This window comes from Episyrphus balteatus, chromosome 2 (genome assembly GCF_945859705.1).
Source record: "Episyrphus balteatus chromosome 2, idEpiBalt1.1, whole genome shotgun sequence".
Classification (NCBI taxonomy): domain Eukaryota; kingdom Metazoa; phylum Arthropoda; class Insecta; order Diptera; family Syrphidae; genus Episyrphus; species Episyrphus balteatus.
In genome coordinates, this window is record NC_079135.1 from 9,405,783 (window position 1) to 9,432,301 (window position 26,519).

The 26,519-nt window shown below is 33.8% G+C and overlaps 1 protein-coding gene across 1 annotated transcript in view; it reads left to right on the forward strand.

Annotated features, from left to right (window-relative positions):
- Window positions 1-235: 235 nt before the first annotated feature.
- LOC129908964 (protein vein) overlaps window positions 236-26,519 on the forward strand; it is an 82,212-nt gene continuing 55,928 nt past the window's right edge. Inside the window, exon 1 of the mRNA XM_055985816.1 lies at window positions 236-3,250. Within this exon, the coding sequence (XP_055841791.1) occupies window positions 1,729-3,250 (1,522 nt within the window). The 5' untranslated portion in view covers window positions 236-1,728. The remainder of the gene's footprint in view (window positions 3,251-26,519) is intronic.

The window sequence follows — 26,519 nt, forward strand, 5'->3', positions numbered from 1 at the left end:
AACGGTGCTTTTTTCAATTCTCGTCGTGTTGAGTTTTCTACTTTTCTACCGTGCTCGTTCGTATAGTCGTCGTCTCCGTAGTCGTTTTGTGTCGATTTATAATTACTCCCGGCTAAATTTAGAAAACGAGTGTGTCTGGCAAAGAGTCCAAGACAGTATAGTCAAATAGTAGCAATCCGCTGAGGAGCAGCAGTAGTAGCGGCAACAGACAGTAGCAGCCCCCAAAAAAATCTCGTCGTTTTTGTACCGCGTTCGCATCTCAGCGCCCATCACCATCATCAGAAAAATACAAAAAAAAAAAAAAAGAAGAAGAAGAAGTGTATCTATGAAGTATTTACATCTTCATGTGTATCCATCCATTTATGTGTATTTAGTATAAAAATTATTACAAAACCAATACTATAACAATTAAATACTACTACTATCTCCAATACCACCTCTCAATATACACCCAGAATAGATGTGAGAAAAAGATAGAGAGAGATTTTATTTTTTTTTTTTTTGTAAAAACATAATCGACGACTTCTCTTCTAGTAACGAAATACGCGCTCGCTCCGCTCAACGCAAACTCAAACGCATCCGCGCATCTCGAGTACTTAATATATTTTTTACCCGACGTCGATTTACAGATCTTTCCCATCGCGTGTGAGAGAAGATAAGAATAATTTATATAGTTTTTTTGTGTGTTCTTAACGAATTTGAAAAAAAAATCCAACTCAAAGTGATAGTGAAGAAAAAAAGTATATTTTTGTGTTTTTGAGAAGTGCCGAGGAAGAAAATAGTGTATTTTTATCAAATTGTGTCTCGAAAACGGAGAAAAAGTGATTTTCTAAGTCTATGGACTGTTAAAAGCTACTTTAAACTAAAAATAATTTCTCAAAAACGGTGAAAACTACGTTAGAAACGGTTAAAAACACAGTTTTTTGAAAAATAAATAGCAGCCAAGTTGTTGAAAATCATTCAAAATATATTTAACACAGTTGAAATAGGTCAGAAACCCTTAAATAAGTGTTTGAAACACTCAAAAATACCGTTTTCCAACTCATTCTTGGATAAAATTTTCAAAAACAGTTTTAAAAAAACATAAAACCCACAAATTGACTGTCAAAAACCTTCGAAAACAAGTCAAAAACGTTAGAAAACTCGTTTTTCATTTTCAAAAATCAATAACAATTTATTAAAATACTTCAAAAACCCCATAAATACTCTGAAACACCTGATTCTCTCCAAAAATACTCATATTTTTCGATTAAACCTAATAAAAAAAACTCATCATAAACACCTCCCTAGTGACAAAAAATGTTGTCTAAACGAAAACTACTCAACTGTCAAACTTTCGATTGAAACAAACAGAAAAACACTTCAAGGATATCCCCGTCATCTTTTTGAACAATTTTTTATATTTTTATAAAAATTGGTTAAATTGTAACAATGAAGATCATCTATCGGCACGATTCCAATTATATTCTGCGACAATTTACACATACCCGTGATATAGTACATTTGGAGCGCCCTCTAGGAGATATTACTAAGTGGCACAAGGTCACTGCTTGTTAAAAGGATTACATAAAACAAAATCATAAAAAAAAAAATCTTTTGAAAAATCATTTCGAAAACTCGAAAATAAAAACCAAAATAGGTTTTGAAAAACAATCAAAAACAAACACAAAAACAGTGGATTTTTTGTATTTTAACTTTGAAACGGGGGGTGGCTTCACACAGGACGCCATGTATGCGCGAGAATTGCGCAAATGGAGTCTAAAGTATCACATGTCCTATTTGTGGCTATCGGCTATAGTCACAATGCTATTACTAATAATCTACTGCCCAAATGCAGCTACAAGTATGCATCTGCCAATAAATACAAAGACGAAAGACCCAGCCCTGCGGTTATCCACCATACCATCATCCCAGTCACATCAGCAGCAGATAGGTTCCACATCAGATAGCAATAGCTTCAACTGGTGGCTGGATAGACTGAGTTCGAGCTCAAGTTCGAGCCCCATCATCAGTAATAGCAATAGACAACAATTACTTAATACAAACATCGACAGCATAACAACTAGTAGTAATCTAAGTAGTAGCATTATAAGCAATAATAAAAATAATATTTTAAATAGTTATAATAATCATCATAATAATCCGTTAGCAGTATTTAGTGATTTAAGAAATCACAATGCCAGAGCTAGAGCTCCTGTTAACGATAACCATAATAACCACCACCTCCATCAACACCATCACCACAACCACCATCAAGAAGCCACCACCGCAGTAGCAGCATCAGCCACAGATAGCATCCACAATAGAATCCACAATGTTCCAAATGCAAATAGTCAAATAAATTTTAACGCCCCCTATGCATCAAATAGTTTAACTAAGAATGCATACGATTTTAGTAGTAGTAATAGTAGGAGAAGCAATAAATTAAGAAGACATACCAACAACCAACCAAATGCGAATTATCACAGTCCAGTTCGGGTGGCGGCAGACAGTCAGAGTCCCAGTCAAAGGCAAAGTCCTGTACCCTATACCGTATTGCCCCACTCGTCGACAGTGCAACGATATGCGATTACAGCTTATCATGTGCCACCGGAATCCTTGCCGCCCTTAACCGAGTTCGATCAGCATCAGAGGAGGCGACTTTTGTTGCGGCAACAAGCTCGCAACCGGACAATGATGCTGGCGGCTCGTAGTCGGAGGGATTCGGCAACTTCAGGGGTTCCACTTGGATACCTTCGGAACGCACCCACTGGCAGCTATACCACCAATTTTAACAACAACAACAACAATCATCAAAAACATCACAACAAAAACAACAACAACAACAACAACTATCATCACAATCGTAAACGACCGCGTCGCTATTGTTCAGCTCGAGATCCCGCGCAACTAGCTTTCGAAGCACCGACCGTCTTCGAGGGTAAAATCATCTCGATGACTCGCGATCGGCGAGCGAATTTCTCCGTCACCGTCGATGTAAAAGAGGTCTTTAAGAAGCAAATTGGATTTCGGTTGCAGAAATATGTGCGACTTAATTTCGCGTATCGCAATTCGAGCGCCGAATGCGACATCTATCGGGAGTTTTTGCGACCGCGTGGGCTAGTGCGTGGCGATGAGCTAGAACAGGGCAGGGTTTATGTGATGTTTGTGCAACAAAGCGATTCCAGTAATTTTACAATATTGGGCCAGCCAATTCGAAAAACACAGCACGTTATTCAGGCGGTTAAAAAAGCTGTGAGCGATAAATATGGTGAGTTGAAAGTTTTATTTTGTTTGTTTGTTTTTTATATTGTTTGACTGTCAATAGGAGTGAGTGTGATGAACTGGTTGTGATCGGACACACTTGCTAATTGTTACATCACCTGATATATTAAAAAAAGATTTATTGATGGGGAATCATAATTAATTTTATTGCTTGCAAATCGGGGAGATCAAGTCTTATAATATTTTTTTATGCTTTTCATCATGAGACTTGGTGAATATTATTGTTTTGCAAATTTTTTTTATGGTCATTGGTTTTTTTAAGTTTTTATTTTATTTGATTTTTTTTTTGTTTTTTTTTTTTATTATTTTCTCACGACCTTGGTTATGCTTGTTAAAATTATTTATCTTTGTAAAAAGCTCAGATCTTGAGGAAATGACATTGTTTTTGTAATCTTCTGCCAAATTTCATCGAACAATAAATTTTAGAAAGTTATGCTTAAGCTTTGAATTTTGTGACTGAATTTTTAATGCATTTTTTTTCAGTTAAGGGTTTTACTATTTATTATTGGTTGGAATGCCTCAAGGCTTACCTTTAAGGCCTTTTTAAATTATGTAGTTGAAATTAGGATATTATTACGTTGTTACTAAAATTTGTAATGAAAGATTTATTTAAATGCGTTACATGAAACAATGAAATCTTTGACGTTTATTTAATTTTCGTTATAAAAGTAGTAGATTTATTAAATTATGTAGTAAACTTTATTACTTTTGAAAAGAGACAGTTTATGTAAACATAAACGTTAATATCTTTTTGGCCATTCGAAAGTAAAGGAAAGAACACATAAACGCTTTTAATCCAGATGGAATCTGCTGTTTTGAAACTAGGTGGGTATTTAGGGCTCATTATAAAGTTGATGTCCTAGAAGTTTTACTAAAAATTAATGCCTAAATGTAGCAAAATTATTACTTTATTACTTCATTTTAATAAATTCTGTATTAATAACTCAAAATTCATGATTTTTGTATTATGACAGCATTATGAGCAATATACCTACGTCTTTTGCGTTACCGAAATTTAGGTATACATTTTTGAACCAGCTTATGCTTTCAAGAGGACACCTGTATGTTAGAGCGACTTGATTTATGATGTTCAATTCTTCCATTGTGTCAAAAACAGCATCTCACAGGTTTTCACCCGGTCTTGAAGTAAGTTTTGGCACTCGCCTTACAATTTTTGGGAACCATTTTCGTGAAAATATCAATTATTTACTCCATAAAAATAATTTTTTTTTTTGTTAACCCTTATGGAAATGTTAGGAACGAAATATTAAATCAACGGGCAGATTCAGAAACGTTTGAGATTAAAACAATAGTCATGTTTCGGTTATTCATTGGTTATAAAAAAAAACTTCCCAGTTTACGCATTTTTTAAGAAAAGTTGACTGGAAAGTTAGTCCGGAAGGTTTTTTACGTACACATCTTACTAAATTTCTGTTCAGAAAATTTTGTTGACTAATGTTTGCTGAACGTGTTCGACGTCATTTTCTTAACGGAAATTGAATATAAATTGAGTTAGGGTGGTATTTCTTAATGAACTTTCCAGTCAACTTTCCAATAGAATTGTCTAAATTGGAAGGATTTTGTTTGACAGCTTTCCAATCAGAGATCAGAATTATGACTAGTTTGATAGTCCCTTAAGTGTCTGTCCAATGTGTGGATGAAAAGTAAAAAAAAAATACTCTGGAAACTGTGGGCTGCCCAAAAATAAATAAAACTTAAAATGTTTAAAACTACCCACACATTTTGTAAAAAAAAAAAAACAATTATACTACGTTTTGAAACGCTTTCAACTATTTTCAAAATATCATTTGAATTGATACCCGTATTAATGCATTTTGAAACCCATATTATATAAAAGTACCTACTTTCCCTTGTATACCGTATTGTACCTTAATTTGAAAAAGTACATCGCATCAATGCATCATACATTTCAAAGAATTTAGAAAATAAAAATAAAAAAAAAAGGGCCAGATAGAATTTCACTCATTGTCGTGTCGTCGTCGGTCGGTCGTCCAATTCGTTAAGATAAAATAGATAGATTCACCATACAATACAACACCCCGTAAGTCATAGTCATGTTGTCGTACACAGTACACACCCTTGATATGTCAATTGACGTAAAACGGTCATTCTCTATGCGGAAAAAACCTACTCCAATCGAAACTATGAATGAACGCTTGTCTTATCTATCATGGCAAAGCGCCACTTGGCTAACACATTTGTGCCGCAGTCGCAACCGCCTGCCGCCGCCACTGCCGCCTCCGTCACCAATTCTCAGTCATATAGGATACAAAAGCGTCGTCGTCGTTGTCGTAGTCGGTCGTATAAACTACAAACCAACAACAACACAATAGCCACCACAAATGTCGGACGCAAAATAAATAAATAAAAATAAAGAATGAGAATGAGAAAACAACAACAACAACAAAAAATAATAATAATAATAAAAACGCTCTCGGTGCGCGATGTTATGTTGAAATTTATCGAAAATGAAAACATAAGCGATCAATTTGCCACACATTAACACTGCGGCCACTGCAGTTCAAGTGGCAATCAATTTCTGTTTGTGTTGTGTAGAACGCTTCTTGTTATGTATGAAGATGTGGATTGGATGTTGCTTCTTGCTGCCGCTGCCGCATCTTCATGCTGCGTCTGTTTTCTTCGAGCTAGCTGCGGCTAAGACTTGAGGCTGACCTAAGATGAGCAGCAGCAGTAGCATATGGGCATATTGGGCAGCGTGCAATCATTTTAAAGGGGCACACACAATCCAACAACCAATAATCAATCTATCCAGCAGGCATATACCAGCCGAAACGTTCGTAAGCCATAAGACAGAACAGAAACGCAAGTGGCAGAGGCAGTTGGCAGATGAAATGAACGTCGAATTGGATGGATTGAGATGCATTTGATTTGACGTTTATTGATTTGTTGAATATTATTGACAATTAAAGAGATAGGAAGAAGGCGGTGGCGGTCGTTCGATGGCAGTGATGCCAACGAACGACAGTTAAGTGAGGAGGTTGGAAAAGACCATCAAAAGATAATAGAAAGGCAAGCAAATGTGTGGCTTAAGTGTGGGAACGTCAATTTTGTGGTTTTATAATTTTTATGAGTTCAAATTATTTGGGTCGGAACAGAATGAGAGAGATAAATTAAATTGTTTAAAATATATGTTCCTCTTGATTTTATTTCATTAAGATGGAAGTGTATTTACAGTGTTACCATTTGCAGAAAAAAATTAAATGAGTGCATCTCAGCTTGTCAATTTTAATAATACTTGAATCATGTTCAATTTATAGTTAAAATATACCAGTTTTAATAAAAGTGGTGTCTAGGACGTAATGATATTGGAGACATTAGAAATTTAACTATCACTATGAATTTATTTAAATTCAATTTAATTGACCTAGAAACTCGCCAAAGTGATCCAAAGCGTTGAATACTTCCAGTTATTGCGTTCAGTAGTTAAATCGAGTCAAAAAATCATTTAATTGATTGTGATTTATTAGCTGCGTTCATTTGGAGGTAGTAGACTACTCTTGAGTAAAAATCTAGCACCACCAACCACATATTCTATCTTCTCGAAAAAAATTATAGTACTAGATCTTCTAATCACCTACTCATGACTAGTCTACTACCTCCAAAGGAACGCGGCCATTGACTGCAGTTAAATAATTCCCCGGTTTAGGTCAGTTTTAAGTCTGGTTTACTTCTATTTCCTTATTATAAGCCAGTTTTATGTTTAAAATTGTACTAGATTAACACAAATGTCTTAAGTAGTGTAGTAAAAAGACTAAAAATAAGTTAAATGACTTACAGTCAATTAATTGACTGCAGTCATCAAAAAAAGAACACACTGTTTAAAAGAAATCTCATTTTGCTTTAAGTACCTACCTATCTTTAAGCAAAAGCCACTAGGTGCTCGTACTCGTACTTTATACAGAAATAAACAATGATTTTCCCCAAGATGAATTATTTAATTTGATCACCGTGCACTTCCTTAATTAATATGCAATTAGAATGAGAATGGAAAAAGAATTGAAAAATATAAAAATAAAAACAAACCCAGATTTTTCTTTTCTTTTTACGAGTATAATGTAATTCATGCAAAATTACTATTCAAGTATATTTATATGAAGGCCAGAAACGCTTAAGATCCTTACGATGTGATAATGTTTAACACATATACACCAATGTGCTTACATGTAGACATGTAACAATGAACCACAACAAAACACGCATATATACACAAAAAAAAAAGTAAGAAGATGGACAAAATTACAAAATGGATATAAAAACGCATTATTTTTTTTTTTCAGGCTTTATAATTGTGTTATGAATAAAAACAAACAAAACAAATAAAAAAAAAAAAACAAGAAAATACTTACATATAGATACTGGTATGTAAGTATGTTATGCATGCACTCTTGTAAAAGTCTATTGTATGTATTACACATCACGAAACATAGGTGCTGTACATTGTATTGTAATACTCTTATTCTTTTTCTTCTTGTTTTTTTCATTCGTAATGTACTCACCTTTAGGTTGAGTTTAATTTTTTTTTTTTTTTTTGATTTCGCTAACTTCACGCTCCGATAATACTCACCAGACCGAAATAATTTATTCCACACACCCGCGATTTCGAGAATGAATATAAATTTATGTGCGGTATTTTTCAATTTCATCTCCTTTTCGATTGACCTTTGATTACAAACAAAATCAAAAAAAAAAAAAATACATTACTATTAAACTTAGCACAACTAAAAGAGAAAAAAGAAAGAAAACAATTAAGGAGTAGGTACAAAAATTTTCATTAAACAAACCATAAGTCTTTTCATAACTAATTTCTGTCAGTTTAAAGTTTAGGCAATAAGTTTTGCATCCGGTTTCCTGCATCTGCAATGATTATAAGACATAATGCATAACATTCATGTAGATTTGTTTGAAATTACGTAAGAAAAATAGAAAGGAAGCAATTTTAGAACCCGAAAATTGAAATTATCAAAACACTTTGATGCATCTTCTTGTTAATGTTATATTTTTGTAAACTGTTATAATGTTATACAAGTCAAAACATAAAGTAGGCCTTAAATCCATATATCTGACCTATAAACAGCCGAAATTACAGCTCTTAAACTGAACAATGACAGTCAAACCAAGGTTGACAGTTTTTTCCGTAACGATGCGTCTATGCGTGAAAGCTTCAGAAATACATTCCAAATTTTCTTTTCTCCGTTAATGTTGGCTGACAAATTTTATGTTTTTGAATACACAAGCACTTTTTCCTTCCGATCACATACTCGTAAATTGGTTATTCAGCTTGTTATCCTTTGTGGAACGTATTCATTTAAAGCACCTTAATAAACAAATTAAAAGTTTTGCGTTTCCTTCTGTTTCATATCCATTGAATCTGGTTAACAGGACCATGACATGTTGTGGAACGTGCTTATTTATCACATTAAAAAAAGTGACATACATAATGGATTCATTTATTCCGGCAATTATTTGTGGATTGTATTACTTTTTGATTTAAAAATATGGTCAAACACTTCTAGAATTTACTAGTTCTGATCCTGGGATGAAATGCTAAAGAAAACTCGATTTTGGGAAGTTTTAAGGCTTACGTTCCACATCTTCTGTTATAAATTTATTTTGTTTAACTGTTATGGAATGGAAATTCGGTGGTCCTCCAAGATTTCCAAGAGGAGTTGATGCGTACATCTCATAGAGAAAAACTAAAAGAGATTGAATAGAGCCTCGACATAGTCTTTTTGGGGTACTTTCACAGTATAACAGTTTTTAATTGAAATTGTATATAACACCATAATACACTATACAACCACAATTAGTCCAATCGGTGTTTTATAGAGATTAAAAATCTAAACACTGAATTTATATCGCAGCTGTCTAAGCATCTAAGCGTATAACAATTTGAAAAAAAAAAACACAGATTATAATGACATTATGAAACAAGTCTGTAACTTCTTTAGTATCATAATTATTATCTTCCCATCAAAAATGATCAGGACTGCTTAAAATAAGATCCACATTTAAAAAAAAAATTAGGTATCTATAGACAGAAGTAGCAATCATCACGCAAAAGACCATTATCATCTTCCAAAGCGCACATTTTGGCAACAAGCCTTATAGTCTGTTTCTTCTTCAACGATCCTCACTCACATCACAATTTTTGCGCGTTTCTAAATATATATTCGCCTATATCTATTTCAGGTATAGAACGTAGATTCGATTTGCTTCAATTTACGAACTCGATGCGTTTATACATCTTTTGCTATACCGCTTGCCATAAGATTCAGTTAACTAACTCATTCTTCAGTACACTTCCAAGAATATTATATTTCGAGAACACTCTCAAATAGACGTACAACACATCGGTGGGTCGGGCTGTTTTTTTTTTTTTTTTTGCACGTTTGCTGGCTGGAAAATTTACCCAAATCAAAATAAGAAAAAAATACAATTTTACTGTACGCGAGATGAGTACAAAAAAAAATAAAAAATTAAACATCTTAAGAATGACTAGACGACAGATACAAAAAGAAACGATTAAGAATTATATATATATATATACTTTTCGACTTGGTTTTCGTCTCATTTTCTTTGTCATTATTGTACAGTACAGAAGGCGCGCCGGGGCTGAATGTCTGATGTTGACTCTGCTGTACTGGCTGTACTTTCAAAAATGGCCAAGAAGAAAAGTCAATGTATTTTCCAGTCAGAATAAAAAGCAAAAAACATTAAAGCATTTTCGAAACATTGGACTATTTTCTCCATTCGGTGGGTTGTTGGCTGGATTCTCTGGATAAATGCTGATGGTTGCTGCCTTAAGTAATCTATTCGTTTTTTGCTGGATTCAACGTTGGTCTATTTTTGAACTCATCGCTCGCGTACGTTTATTTTATGCAAAAGAATTAAAGTGTTCTTTTCTTTATTTCTTGTTTCGTTTTTTTTTTTGCACACGATTTGCGAATTTTATATACTTTTTGGCTAATGTTTGTGAAATTTAAGACAAAAGTAATAAAGACTAACAACTGTTTAAAATTACAATCGATTTAGGAAGCAAAAATTAGCAATACATTATTGTGAGTTTGTGTTGATACATAAATACAGAAATGGCTCATGTTGGAAACATTTTTAATGCTTGTTCGATTCCTATTACTCACCCGACTGACAATTTTGCTTCTTTAAAGCTTTACATATACTCTTTTTGCTTCTGTAGGATTTTATAGAAGCAAAATTATTATTAAGGCATTTTTTATTTTTTGAGCTATGAACATCTTTTAAGTATTTAAGACCTGAAAAGAATAACCCTGATCTTCTTTCAAGCCTGCGCATTGATGTCGATTTAAAGGACTCTAATGAAAAACCTTCTTTCGCTAAACACGGAAACCCCCAATCTACTCTCTTCCGAAACACTTCCACACACCGACCAAAGAGAATTTCCGTTGTCACTATAAAAGGTACTAGATACATGGTATTGGATCCTTTGTTGACAACACGTATTCTTCTACATAAAATGTGTTCCGCAGGCGTGATCGGTCATAAATGTCCTGCGGCTTTTTGTTACTTTTCATAAAGAGATCATATATACCTTAAGACTTTAAACCTGTTGAAAAGTCATATTCTCAGTCAACATCTACAACCACCTCTCCAATTAAATATTTTCTCGTCTCTCATTGCAATGGCGCACAAAATATTTAATAAAAACATTCCCACGCGCCCACTATACTATACTCTACTACTCTACCTGACCTTTAAATTGCCGACAACGCCAACAATAACCAAAAACGAAAAAAAAAATAATAATAATAAAATAAAATTACGTGCCTTTAACGATTACAAGTCAGTGGCACGTATTTTCCCAACATTAAAAGAATTAACAAACATGTAGCCACACATGTTATCCAGATGTTAAAAAAAAGGAGACTTCAAATCAACCTGTGTCGCGTCTACTGTGCGATGTAAATTTAACTACCTTTCGTGTGATTGTTTTCTTGATGTTTTTCGTTGTTGTTGTAACTTCTTATGGGTTTTGAAGTATATAAAAATGGACAATTGTTATGCGTAAATAGGGTGAAAGAGTTCAAACACAATAAGCTTATTTTTTACTTAACCTTAGACTTTTTTTTCGAGAAGTTCATCTGTCAAAATTCGAAAATGACAGTTAAACAAGCCTCAATTAACTTCTAACTTGTCAAAATGTTATAACATTAAGCCAAGTAGAAGTTCAATAGAGGGATAGCTTCAAACTAGACCTGGAACACTCCAATCCAACACTCTTTGATATTTTGACAGGTGATTATGAGCCTCCCTTAAATGTCAGTGGGAATTAGAATTTGCTGATGGTTTTTTACTTGCACCGTATTCTTTTGATTAAAAACTTTTAAAAAAGAATGTGCATTCTATTTCAGATCACTAACAAAACTTTTATCTAGCCTACCGCTAGCATTAGAATGATCATTTATCTTGATAATGCACTAGATAGTGGATATTTATAACAAATTGGAATTAATAAAGTGTTATAAACAGTCCATCCATACCTTTCCTTTATTGACAAGTGAGATTTTAATGTGTGTTGGTATAATTGTCAGTATAACAGTTTAAGCCGATAATCTGTCTATAAGCAGTTTATCCATATCTCTCATTTTATAACGATCGAGATACCAACGTACAATTGTCTGTATAACAGTATACCAGTAGAAGGGGATAATCTGTCACATTCTTTTGATATAGATGAAGTTGCGTTCATACTTTATGATTTATAATAGTAAGAGTATAACAATATAAATAATCTCATTTGTCTAGCTTTGTGTAAAGAGGGCAATGTCATCTTGATCGGTAAATTCTAGTGGCTGAAAATTTAGTTTTGACACTTCTATTCAACTAAATGTCAACTCTATACTTCAACTTTCCAGGCTCAAAGAATTTTTTTTGTATAATTTAAATAACAATTAAAATAAGTTTAAATTTAAAAAATGCATACAATTCTGAAATAATGCATTAACCAATTAATTTAATTTAATTACAAAATTGGCAACAAAAATCTTGATTACTGATCAAATCTATTATGGTTCTGAGATAGCCAACAACTTGTATACAGTGACCACGTTTAAGTTAAATCTCTCTGGAAACGAGGGCGTTTGAATTTTAAACAAGCTTTAAAGATTGCTTTACATCGATTAGCCAAATATGATCAAACAAATCATTAAATATATTTGTATTTTTTTCTGATCGATTGCCACTTGACAGATAAGTGCAGTGCATTGCTTGCATTCCAATGTCACTTTTTTAAAACCCACACACCTGCTTGAATAGTGAACTACTACAAAAATAAAAACAATCCTTGAAGAAGTCAAAAGTATTGTTCAAAAATCGATTACGCAATGGGTTTCGTAGAAAATCATTTTTTTTTTATTTATTTCTAACCAAATGAAAAATATACTCTCGCAACATTGTTGACATTATAAGATTGTATACATTTTGTGCGGTAATAAAGTAGAAAAAGCAATTTTTCATGATTATTGGGTTGGGATCATATTGACCAAGTCAGCCAAGACGTATTTTTGGAAACATTTCAAAAAAAAAAAAATACACGTAATGACAAACCAACACCTCAGAGAGTCAGAAAACTTGCATGATGAATATTCTCACCTGATGAGTCTGCCAAAGCTAAAGCCGCCCAGACATCTCAAAAAGAAAAAAAAATATATAAAAATGAAAAATTATTTATTTTTTTTTTTATTTTGTTCCCCGAAAAATATTGAAAAAGTACCTACTTCTTAGACTGTGAGTGTATATGTATTTTAATTGAAAACGAAGCATTTCTTTTTGCTATTTTCACTGTGATGAGTGCGCGGATTCAAATTTCTTTTCATCTTTCACATGTTGATATGAGTGGTCCTCCTCGCATCATAAAAATGCGGCGGCGGGCGGCAAACGACAACGGTGACGGTCGGTGTGGCGGCAAATGTCTCTTGATTTTTGCATGAACATTTTTTGAGTAATGTCTTTTAAGAAGCGCACGAGTCCCCATGGAAATAGGATGCTAATTATAAACTTTTATTTTTCTATGTGTTAAACTCACCTGAGCAAGACAAGTAGCGACTAACGCGGCACTCAAGCTATATAGTGGGTGGATGTGTAGACAGTGACCTATATATTTTGTTTGTCTTTAAGAAATATTAACTTTTTGTTTAGTAATTTAAAATTTTTAGAAGTGGGCGAAAACTTGACGAAAAATAGTAAATTGTAAAAATATTGTTTATTTTTTGATAAAAATCATGCCACCACTTACGAGTAAGTGCTCCTTTGACTTTGATTTTACATATGTGGTTTCACATTCATGGTTGAAAATAACGTTTCGTTAAGTTGTATAACACTTTTATTAAATTGCGAAATTGATAACAAATGAAAAAAGAACTTTAACGGAATGATCTTTCAAATTTTTCAGCTGGTTTTAAGACTTTACTAAGTATCAAGTCAATTCAACCAATGGAACTGGTTGACTTAACCATGGAAACTTGTTGATTTTAACAGAAACGTTCAGAAGCGAATAACGAACCTTCTATCTAATTTTCGACTTTTGTTATTCAGCATCTGCTACTATTAAATAAATGATTTCAAAAATAAGCAGCGTTCCTTTTGGAGGAGATAGACTATTCATTGATGATTATTTAGTGGATCTAGTACTAAAAACAATACTCGTATATAGAAATGTGCAGTTTTTGTACTAGATTTATATGTGTAGTTGAACACCTCCAAAAGAATGTAGCTAATGATACCGACCGTAGATAAATTTAAAGTTATCATATCCAAAATCTTGTTTTTATAGTCTTGGACAGCAAATCTGATAAATGTTGCTGAAAAATGCTGTTTAAATAACTAAAATTCCTAAAATCTAGTCTGTTTTAATTGCTTAGAGGCTTGGTCAATTATTTTAACTACCATCTACATCATTGACCTTGGAAAAACTCTAAAGCATTTACTATTATTCATTAATTAAGAAGTCAATCATTAATTAAAAAGTCAATCAACTAAATGATCAGCATTTCATTATGTTGCAAACAAAACCCAAATTAAATGGCGCCCAATTAAATAATCAACACAATAAAATTTATTCGAAATAAAAACACCCACACAAATTGATTTTCTCACTTTAAAGTGCGGAATAGTTTAGTTCAATCATGTGTGACTAATTTGAGTAACTTTTTTTTTAAACAACAAAAGGTGATACATCCATCGAACACACAGAAAAAATACAAATGTTGCAAAGCAAAAAAAGTACCCATGCTCATCAATATCATTGTATACACTACACATAGGTACATAATTTATTTATATATGTGTAATTATGTACTTATGGATTCTCTTTTATAAAAATTATGTCGATTAACGCTCTCTCATATTTTATCATGGCGATTAGAAGAACTAGTAGTTTGGTCACTGTAAGATACAAATAAATAAAAATGGCAAAGCTACATCAACGCTACAACAACAACAAAAAAAAACAAACAAGTTGTGTATAGACACAAACATAGCACCATATAGTATAGAAGCCTATCTGGGAAAAGCTGATCTTTAATGGGGAGTATGGACAGATGGGCTGTGAAATATATCTATGTAAAAGAATACGGCCTGATTACATCGCGCGAAAAAAAGACGACTCCTTTTTCCTTAATTCACAATATAAGCCTAAGCAACAACAACAACAAAATATGTATATCTTCTCAAGATGCATTCATTTTTTGTATAATGTTTTATTTGGAATACATCAGCCTCACAATGATGCCCTGAAAATGCATCTAGATATAGTCAAAGTAACGACAAAAAAAAAAACGAAGTCAAACAGGGTTCTCGCACTTGATGCAGATGCAAAAGATCAGTGTGTTCATGAATCATGATTATAATTATGATGTTTGATGCGCGAGATGGGACAACTGCCTGTCGAGATTGTTGTAAGCGATAAAATGTGTTTTGCTTGAAGCTATCGCAGAGAATATTAATTTGTTTTACAAAATACTATACATTTAATGCAATGGAATGTTGATTTGAGTGCAATGATTTAAGATAGCAAGCTGCAAACTTTTTTTTGTTAAGATTGCGAATGTAGGTAAATTGGGAGCTTGAAACTGCAAGCTTTGGACGAGTTCTTATTCAGAAGTTATGTATAAGAAAAATTAGTTTAATGGAATTTTGTGAAGCAAATGTTGTAAATCAACTTTATGGAATTTACCTCAATACTCAATTCTCAGCAACATGTTGCTGTTTCTTATTACTCTTATTTAAACTTAAATGCTTTCTGTCGATCAGTTAAAGGGTTTTTTTTTCAAACAAAATACACATGAATCAGGAAAAAGTTATTAGCAACATGTTGCAAATCGTTACACATCAAGACTGATAAACAAAAAAAAGTCTAGTTCACCGGCAACATATTAGGTTTCAAGGCTGGGCTAAGTATCATGATGTAATATGAGAGTTCGCCATTCTAGAAACTTATTTCTGGAAACATAGTGAATACAGAATCTAATTGAATGTTCTTTACTTGTAGATATCATTGAGTTTCTCTAACCAAACTACGGCAACATGTTGCTATCATTGGTATCATGTTTTAAGCTCTAGAAATATTGACTTATTCTATTACCTATTTTTTGTTTCATGCAACATCATCAATTTCTTTGGTCAAATAAGAACAATGTGTTGATTGAACTTAACTCGTTAATCGTTTAAATACTTTTTGATGCAGTTCGCAACATTTCGCAAACAGCTTGCGTGTGATATGCAAAATTCAGATAGCATCTGTATCTTTTCTTTCCTCAAATACATTTGCGAGTTTTTTGATCGCAAATATATTAATGATTACCTTGATCATAACACATTTGCGATTAGATATAATAAGCCGCAAGACGTGTATTTGCGATTTTGCGAGGATGTGATAATTCATAAACATTGGGTCACACATGCGAGTGCGAGCAAATAACTGAGAATGTCGTAAGAAGTCAGCTCAAAGCATGTACTAAATTTTGTTCTAATTAACTCTTCAAAGTTTCTTTCAGATTTAATCCAACTTTGTTTTGTTCTTTTTCTAAACAAAAGAGTCAGTAACCTGTATTATTGACATCATAGAGAAGTAGCGGTACAGTTTTCTCTCTTTGCTTTGTTTTTGTATTTTTAATTTCTCCTAACCTTAAGCGAAACCTTTCTCACGTCTCAATTTCTATTTCACATGCTACCAATACCGGTAACAATTTTGCATTCACTATATAATACCATCAGTGACGGTTTTGTTGCATGTGCAACACAATGCAATGTGTTCAACTTTAATGAATAATGTCCGCGACAATAAGAAAACAAAACAAAACACAAGCTAAGCTACACATTCTAGTAGTAGATACGAAGTGTATTACAATGAGAATATAGGAAGCAAAAGGCCAAGCTAGTGTAATTCCATTAGATTGCAATTTGTCACTTTTACCTATACCTATCGGCAGTCGGTCGGTGGTATACAATCCTATTAACTCAAAGGCACATAAATAAATGCCAAGTCTATGTATGGAGATATGAAAAAATTATGATTTTTCCTTATTTCGCATAAAGAATTATAGTTGTGTGCACCTCATAGATCTCGGAACCATTAAATTTTTTTCTGCCAACCCAGAACACCACCCAACAAAATATCTCATCGACAAAATGTTTATTTGATGTATCGGATTGCAAAAATAATGAGACGCCGCAAAATATACTCGTTATATGGGCCCCCAGAATTGACGACGAAATTTTCAATTTTATTTGCTTTTTGGCTGGCAGATTTTAACAGCCAAAACAATTCGATGGATGCCTTTCTTGTGTGAAATAGTTGTTTGGATTTTATTACTATGTCAAGATTGCCAGCTTTTGCCTTAAAATTTTGAAGTGAAAGGAAATATTCGGAGAAAAACTTTTGCTCACTTACGATCCACATACCTTTCAAACTAATATGTGTTCCACAATTTGGTCGAGTTGGAAATAAATATATTTTCTGATGAATCTAGTATATTTAAAAAATAAAAAAGTACTAGTAACTTAAGACATTCTCGAAATCGACAGTGTGGAACGTATTATTTCGAATTCATACTATTTTGTATTTAGATTTAATTTACACAAAGTAAACGAGTTCCACAACAGTATAACATCTATATTCTATGTGACAAAAAGGAAACGAGTTCAAGGAATCCTTAAATCAAGATTTTCCACATATGTTCCACATCAACAAATTGAGGAGTTTAAGCTTCCAAATGTTCTTAACTGTTTAAACAGCATTTGAGCAACTGTGGGAAAGTTAAACCTAGTGTGGACTCAGCTTAACAAATGTCAGTCGTCCAGCAATTTATTGGATAAAAAGATATTTCAATCACCTGGGTTGGCAACACTAATATATTCGTCGATCGTCGTTGTTGCCTGAATATAGTCGTCGTAAAAAAATGTTTCAATTTCAGGGATTTTCATTTTTCACACAGCTTCCGATTCGATCCGATACGGAGGTAAAAATTGAGATCACCATAAATGCCTGTATATGAAGTGAAAAGTGTAAACTTATTAATGACTTTGGCAGGCGTGTGTATACTGCTGCAAGTTGCAAGCGGCTAACCATGTGGATTTATTTGATCCCTATATTTTGACGAGCAGTGTTTGTAATTGAGGGGGTGGGGTTGTTGTTTTATTTTTTATTTTCACTATACTCAGTAAAATCTACCTACAGTGTTTTGTATGTATGTTTATACCGACACGACTTAAAATATACACCAGTACTCTAGTACTCAATGTATACCCGCGTGCTCTCTCTGGTGTAACGCTATAAGGAAAGATAAATGATGATGGTGATGAGATGCTGGGGGTATAATATTGGATTGGAATCAATGGACTTGATTGTTTATTGTTAATTGCTGCGAAAATATAAAAGTCTAAATGTGTGACGGCGACAACGACAACGGCTCAACACACGGGGTGATTGACTGTCCGACAATCGAACACATAACTGGAGGCTAGGTCTGGTTAAATAGCTTCATATTGTGTGTACATGATTTCTAGAGAGATGTATTCATTATAGTTATATCGATGGCGCATGGATGGAGATGGAGACAGAAGCTTTGTTTTTGAGTGTTTTATAAGTCATTTTTTTTTTTGTTATAAGTATCAACTTATTGTGCTTCCTGGTGTTGTTTTAGGTTAAATTAATAGTTCAATCTGACAGTTTATGCGTATTTATTGCAATCAAGTCTTAAGTTTTCTTCTAAAAATCAAAAATGAAATACTGTTTAAATTTAAAAACGCCCCTGAAACTGTTATATACATTTGACACAGATTTACCACGATCACATTTATAGTATGACAGTTTTGGCTCGGATTTACCGAACTTGCCGGAGATTCACCGATATTTTCCAAGTTTTTCCAGAGGTTTACCAGTTTCGTTTGAAATTGACTAGGTTCGCCCATGAGAATTATGACGTCTTAAACGTCAATTTTCTGTCACATGGCGATGAGAGACTTTCTTCTTTCTTTAAAACAAGCTTTGAATCTATCTAATAAATACAATTAGCAACAATGGCTGCGTTTCTTTGGAGATGGTAGACTAATAAATAAGTAGAAAATCTAGTAACTAACAACCCATTATAGCTACTCGAGCTGAAAGATCATGTGTCAATTGTCGAACTAGATTTACTTTTGATTTGCTCATAAGTAGTTTACCATTACAAAAGAAACCCTACTTCTGTCAAAACCAAGCCTTCCAAAATGTTTAAATGACCTCAACCTCAAAAGTTGTTCTATTACATTTTATACCTCTCAGTAACTGGTGGCGCCACTATCATATTACCATCCCAATTAGTCTAACAAGTCTAAAAAAAAACCTTGAATAAAAAAAACTAATTCCCCAAATTATGTACCTGTTAAATTTTTTATTGGCATCAATATACAACCAAACAACAAAACTGACCTAATTCATTATTATCTACTTTACGTTCCAACACTTACACGATTAATCACTCAATTTGCTAGCAGCTAGCTACCAATCAAGACATATACATTACTTTGGCATTCAAGACATACTGATTGTCAATGCTAATGCCGCCGCCAATATCTGTAAGCCAATTCGAACTCCTGCTCAAGACGCACTCCGCCAAAAGTCACTTTACCATATTCCACATTCAAAACAAAAAAATAAAAAGAAAGAAAAAGTGTTTTTAATAACTGACTAGCGCTAACTGACGTTTTAACATGCAAATCTATTAAAGACCGCGTAAGTCACACACTCTATACGTCTGCGTGCACATTACCAATAGACCAGGTATCCCAGGCACAAGCAGCATTTGACAACTTGAGTGTGTGAATTTTCTCAGCCAACCAGTCAGAAAAGTTGGTATACGCGTATCAAAGTATCACGCAAACAATGGACAAAGTGCGCTATGCATTGCGGCGAATTGCTAGCATTTTAGGCTAAATGCATAATCCATCCACAGCAGCCGGTAAGGTTCAATGAAAATCAAAATAAAATACAAACAAAAATACAACAAAAAAGGCCTCGAAACATAATTCACATTTAAATACTTATTTGGGAGGTTATGCATATAAACATGTATCTCAACCTCACCGCCAAGTCTGTCATGACTTAAAATTTGTTTCAATTCAAAGAAAACCATGTGACAAAAAGAGACAACATTAACCAGAAAAGAGACAAAAAAAAAACAAAAACAATGACTTGAAGAAAACGTCCATCATGCAAAAACCATCCATGGGAACTTTGTTTTGTGCGGCGCAGATACAACTTAACACAAACTGATTTATGCTGTGATTGCTGCTGTTGGTTGCTGGTTTGGTCTTGGGTTGCAAATGGTATGTTTGGTGGTAAGTAGCTTTGGCTGCAACAGCAGCAACAAAACAGGACAGCCAAACAGAGGCCCATTATTGTAGCTAAATTTGTGTGCACCATGAATGCAACATTCTGAAATAAAAACAAAAAAAACAGCAAACAAAATGCTAGTAAAGTAGTGGCAAGTGAGAAAACGTGCTTCGTTAGTTATTGACTGTTCCATTTTCGGGGGTGTTTGTTAATTTACGATGACAGATTCCATGATTACAAATTACGAAATTAGCTGCCAGTTTGCCATTTGGAATTTGATTGGAAATTCATTAAAAATTGAATAAGCTATTGGGATGTTTATAATATTTTTTCCATATATTTATTGCATTTTATATCCAAAGATGAGTTATTTATATCTCTATGTGAGAGAAGAAATGAGTCAGGGTTTTTATTTAAATTCCAAAGGCTTTTGGTATAATAGGAATTTAATTTTTTGAAAAAGATCAAGTTTTTGGCATTTCATTAAGGTGGGAGGATTATTTATTTTAGAAACAAGAATACATTCTTTTAAGATGACTTAACGAAACAATTCTATATTCTGCATAAAATTTGACAGCTTTAGTGTCATTATTCTTAGCAACATTATGCGCATAATCAAGGAAGATCTAGAAACTTGACACTTTTTTTGGATCATGAGTCATGACTTTAGCAACATTTGTTTATGAATGCAAATTGTTATTAGATAATGCCTAGACTCTTGACCAAATCTTGAAGTTTAGACTAATTTCAGTGTCAAACTTTCTTGCTTTATTTCCACAAAAAAAATTGCATTGCACAATCCCTACCTCTTTATTTCTTGCCAGAAAAAAAGATCCCCAGGTGAATCGCCACTTTTTAACTCCAAGAAAACGTTAAATCGATATAAACCAGACATCATTGACAGATGATGGACCTAACCCTTCAAGCAAGAAAACGGAGTTCAGAAAAGACACTCCGACCTCCGACCGAGAAAAACGGGGTTGCACTTACACACTTGCAACTTTTTGTGTATGAACACAAAGTCGAAGGAGAAATCGTGGTGAAAAAAACAATACATATAAAATCGGCTCCGCGGTGATTATAATTTCCATGCTAAATTGAGCCGCCTTCGGACCCATTTCTGAGCAGAAGTCGGACTTAGCTCCGTCTGAGGCGGAGCGGATTCGGACCGAGGTCGGACTTGTTTGCTTGAAATGAATTCACCGGTCGAAAACTAAATAACTAAACATCAACACAATTTCTTCACTGTTTACATTAGACGATTTTGTCAGTGGCGATTTTGTGTTACTTTTGGAGTTCTATGTGAGACTCCATTCCAATGTAAGACTTTGTCCTTTTCCTTCTCACATGATTACAACAACAAATAATAATCGTCTTTGGAAACACTGTAAACACTGACATTCACAGGTTAATTGTTGATTGATTGCTCAATTAGAGACTGGAAGCTTGACTTCCTTTAGACCTTGTTTTTGATCATGCTCATCGAGAATTGTTCGAGTATGCAAATCAAAAGTCACACAGACTTAACGCAACGCAATTCATTGTCATTCTCACGAAATTAAGCGCAATCTTCTATGCGACTATCGCGCCGCCTACCGGTTGTGCAAAAAAAAAACTCCCATAACTTATATCATTTATTTGTGTGTATGCTGGAACATTTCTATGGAATTTTAGGATTTTTTTTCTTATTACATTCCACCGCCCGTTGGCCGTGTGACCAGACCGTATGTGAGATCACCCAGAGGTACTGCAACAAACATTACCCTGCACTCCAATGGCAGCGTAATCAATAATCAAAATGATAAAGATCTTGTTTTGGGGCTTCGTTGTTTTTTTTTGTTTTGCTTTTTTTTTGTTCATTTGGCGACATGTGATACTGCATCTAGACACCGTGTAACTCCATTGGAATTCCACTTTACCATTGCCGTGTGTGTCTGACTTCTTTTATAACTTTTTTTAAGGCAGGGGGAGGAAGGATACCAAAGTGGTTAAGGAGAAGTTAACATATGCTAATTACGCGCCATGGGAAATTTTTAACAACATTCCTGGCATTGCTTGGAGAACTCCTTGTTGGTGATGTCTTGCGCAGAGGTTCCTATCCTGGGCGTTTTTTAAAGGATGCCTGCAAGAGAATCTAGAAAATGTTGTACCAAACTACCCAGCAACAACAACAACAAATATAAACATCACATAGATCGTATAGCGTCCGTGGTCGTCGTTTGTTTTGGTCACTACTATTTTTTTTTTTTTGCATTAATCTGACACCTTGAATTCATGCATCTCATGCAGAACCGTCTCTCTATGCGCTTATGTCATGATTTCTTACATCAGATACTTTAATGCACCAGCAGCAATAGCAGCAGCTGGGTAATGAAACCCCAACCGCCATACAATTACCGGTTGATGGCTTGTTACTTGGTTGGTGGTAGAGTAGTAGAGTTAGTTGTTATTGCTTGCTTGCTGCTGATGCTGTTGTTGGTGCAGCATGTTTGGTCGGACAATAACGTTTAACAAGTGAATAGTAAAAATCTAAAAATCAGGGTTACCTATTGGTAAAATCCTGCTTTTGATTGTATTAAAAAAAAACTGTTATATTTGAATACATTCCAAAATGATTTGACAGTTAAATAAAAATTTATAAACTTGCTAGGAAAATCAATCCACAAACTCTTTTTTTAATTACGAACTTGTATAACAGTTTCTGAGACAGATATTCGAATGGAAGAACTGTTATACAAGGTCGTAATATGCTGTGGAACGCATTCATTTTTGCTTTAATCAAAAGTGTTTGCTTAGCAGAAAACTTTATAAGTGACTCCACGATGACTTATTAAAAACCACATTGACAAATGTCAAACTTCAATTATCAGTTTGAGTTTCCATGTTTTTGTGGAACAGATTGTGAATCGTAAGAGTTTTCTCTTAATTTTTCATTTAGATGGAGTAGTTTTTTAGCAGATAATAACGCATAGTAACTAAATGTAAAAATTGACAGATGCCAAATTTCAATTGACAACTTCCATATGTGAAACAAATTGTGGATCGTAGGTGTAATAATTTCATATTTATTGATTTTAAACAATATTTAAACCATAATGGCATAGTATTTTCAACTTAACTCAACGGTAACCCTGAATGTGAAATCAAAACGATCTCTTTAGTGTAGTTGTTGAGCTCCAATTGGCGGCGACAAGAAAAGACGTAGTATCATACAACCCAACCAACTTTACAGATAGAGATACTGTTAGAGATGTGAAATGCTCCTGTGCGCTGAGAGCGCTGTGTGTGTCTGGCTTAAAACGCGTTTCAATGAAGGTCATCCGTACTACGGTACGGCACTGTATAGTAGAGTTATTACCAGTGCGCGTACACTCTGCGCCTTACCGCTGTGCTGCGCTGGTGAATTCATTTTCATTTTCCCATGTTTCACCCTCGTTTGTCACTGTGCGCATCCATCTTTGCAAAAAAAAATGTGAGTGCAAGTTTGTTTTGGGTGGTGGATTGTGTAAGTGATCGATCAACTATAAGATTGATAGAAGCTCGAGGTTAACATAATATTTGCGGACTCACAAAAACTAACTGTTTTTTTTTTATAAATTGCAACATATCTACTGTCTACTTTGTATACATATACTCATTTTCTACCTTGAATATTCCGATAAAGTGAAATTTGTTTCCATCATCGTAGCACAGTATATCATACAGATCATGGAAATTTCACCTTGCAAAAAAAAAAATGAATCGCGCCACCATATGGCACTGTGCGCGGCGCACTTGTCGTGTGATATAATCTCATCACAGACATATCTGACAGACGTGAACACAACTCACAGTATGAAAAAAATAAAGTTTTTTTTATTTCGAATACATACCTACATATACATAGAGGAGGTTTTAAATGCGAATATCACTATTCTCTGTCTCTGGGTTAAGTTAATTGAAAATTCAGGTCCATAAAGTGGAACAAACGGATACGTGGATAAAAGATGATCATTGATATGTCATTGGTGTGGTCATTTTAATGGGTGACGTTTATTTTTGAAGTTTGCACGTACTGTAAAAATTTTTATTTATGTCATTGACTCATTTTTTTTTCTGTCAGGACAACATATTTTATTTCAAAAATACTTTTTTTAATTTTCTTAAGGCCTTGACACAATGACAAAACTTTGTTTCTAAATTATAATTTATCTATAACAGCACTCAGAGGGAACAGGGAAAAATCCAATTACTTAAATGACATTTTGTTTCGAAATAAATGCGTTTACACGTCACACTTGTCACTTTGTCAACAATCTCGATGACATTCGAACTAATTCGTTTTTTTTTTTTCGAAAATTAAAAGTCTATTTTTATTCGATTTTGTTTCACACTTTAACTGCCAAATTGTAGCAGCAACACAACGAAAGCCGGGCAGTGTGTCCCGCCTTTATTTTTATTACTTATCTGATTATGAATCAACACAAAATCTGACAACCAAGTCACATCTAATGCTAATGTACCATAAAAACTGGCAAAAATCATCTTCTATGCCTGTGCGAATTTTATAGATATAGATAGCTTTTACTTTCATCTTCGAAATTGATTACACACGCTACATAAACTCCCGTAAGCATTTATGTTATCCATACAATATATTCAACTTGTGATAAATCATGCGATCGTCAATTTTTATAAGTTCTTCTGAGAAAAACCTACCAATAGGTTGGAGAATTATGTACTCGTAAATTTTCAGCGTCGGTGTTTGTCGCGCGTCGTCATTATGTCGGTCGTTTGGTCAGCGTCAGGCGTCCATCGTCGCGTCGTCGTTATTGGGACGATGGTTCTAATTTTCACAAAAAAACAAGAAAAATATAATGAGAAACATACGTTTGTACGTGCGAATTACGAGCAGAAACAAAAAAAAAAAAAACTTTGCAAAATTATAAAATAAACTTTAAGATACAAAGATAAAATTATTTGCATGTTTTGCTAATTTTTTGTCAGAAATTTCAATTTTTTTGGCATTAAAGATGACAACGTTGATGGAGAAGTAAAAATTATTGATTTGGATTTTTATAGATTGCCAAGAGAATAGCGTTATTGGCAAAAAATTGGACTGTTTCCCAGCACAATCTGTGTGGTACATCATTTTTAACGGTTTTGTTTTTCCTGTCAAACATTGAAATCTTGTACAATAGCCAATTTAAATTAGAAATTTGATACAGAATATTTGTTTATGCACAACGCGATACAATATATAAATTGCGACGTGGTCCTTGTCATTAATAATAATGACATCTATTGAACTATTTTCTACTATTATACTGTTATACAACGAGCAGTATCGAACCGATCTTGAACAATGACACCTTGGAGTTAAAATGGGTTTGGTAGGAGTAAATCTCACCACTGATCTCTATAACGCATCCATCTTTATATTTATAAAAATAGAAGTAATTATACTACTATACCGTTAAACTGTTATACAACAGAATGTATAAGTAGAATTTTATTTTAAATTAAATAAAAGAAAAAGAAAATGTGAACTAAACTGTTATATTGTTATACAAACAATAATTTTCTGAGCGCACGGTTGCCAACAAATCACTATCGACAGTATAGACAGTTTCGAAAGTGGGAACTAAAATAAAAGACATGTATACGTTAATGAAACTCAATTTCAGTTTTCGAAAACAACTCTTTTTCTTGTTCCTCATATTGCCGAAGACACATTTTGTACTTAATGTTAACAAATAAATAATAATGGTCGCTTTTTTTTGCCAAGCACAACATGTCTGATGTTATAAGAAAAACTAATAAAACCTCTGGGTGGGCCAAATATAAAAAAGGCGTGAGTATAGTTGAGTCTGTAATGTTGGTCGAATTAGATAATTCTCTCTTAACTCCACTGATCTTGCTTCTGTTCCACTCTCGTTCGCCTTACCTGATAGTCTTACGAAGTTATTATTAAAATTATATCGGTGATGGTTCCTTCGAGTGTCGCCACATGCATCGCCTTCGCCACCACCGCGGCTAACTATAATACTATCAACTTTGCATGCTCATCTTCTTTTTCTTCTATATACGGTGGACAACAATTTTACTACCTCAAGGCGATGACCACTCCTGTCCTGTCCGCCTTTGCTGCTGACAAAACAAAATAGAGTCCCAATGGTGATCTTGTGTGCGAGCGCTAAAAGAACGCGTTCCAGGAATACCTCTATAACATCCAGGTCTCCACTATGCATGCAGTTGTAATGGATAAAGTGGGTTGAGAGGAATTATTATTATTTTTTTTTTAGTTTGGCATGCTGCTCTTGCTCATCAATAAATTCCACCTCACTTCTATAGTATTTGCGCCATTGCGCACCATCATCGATTGCAT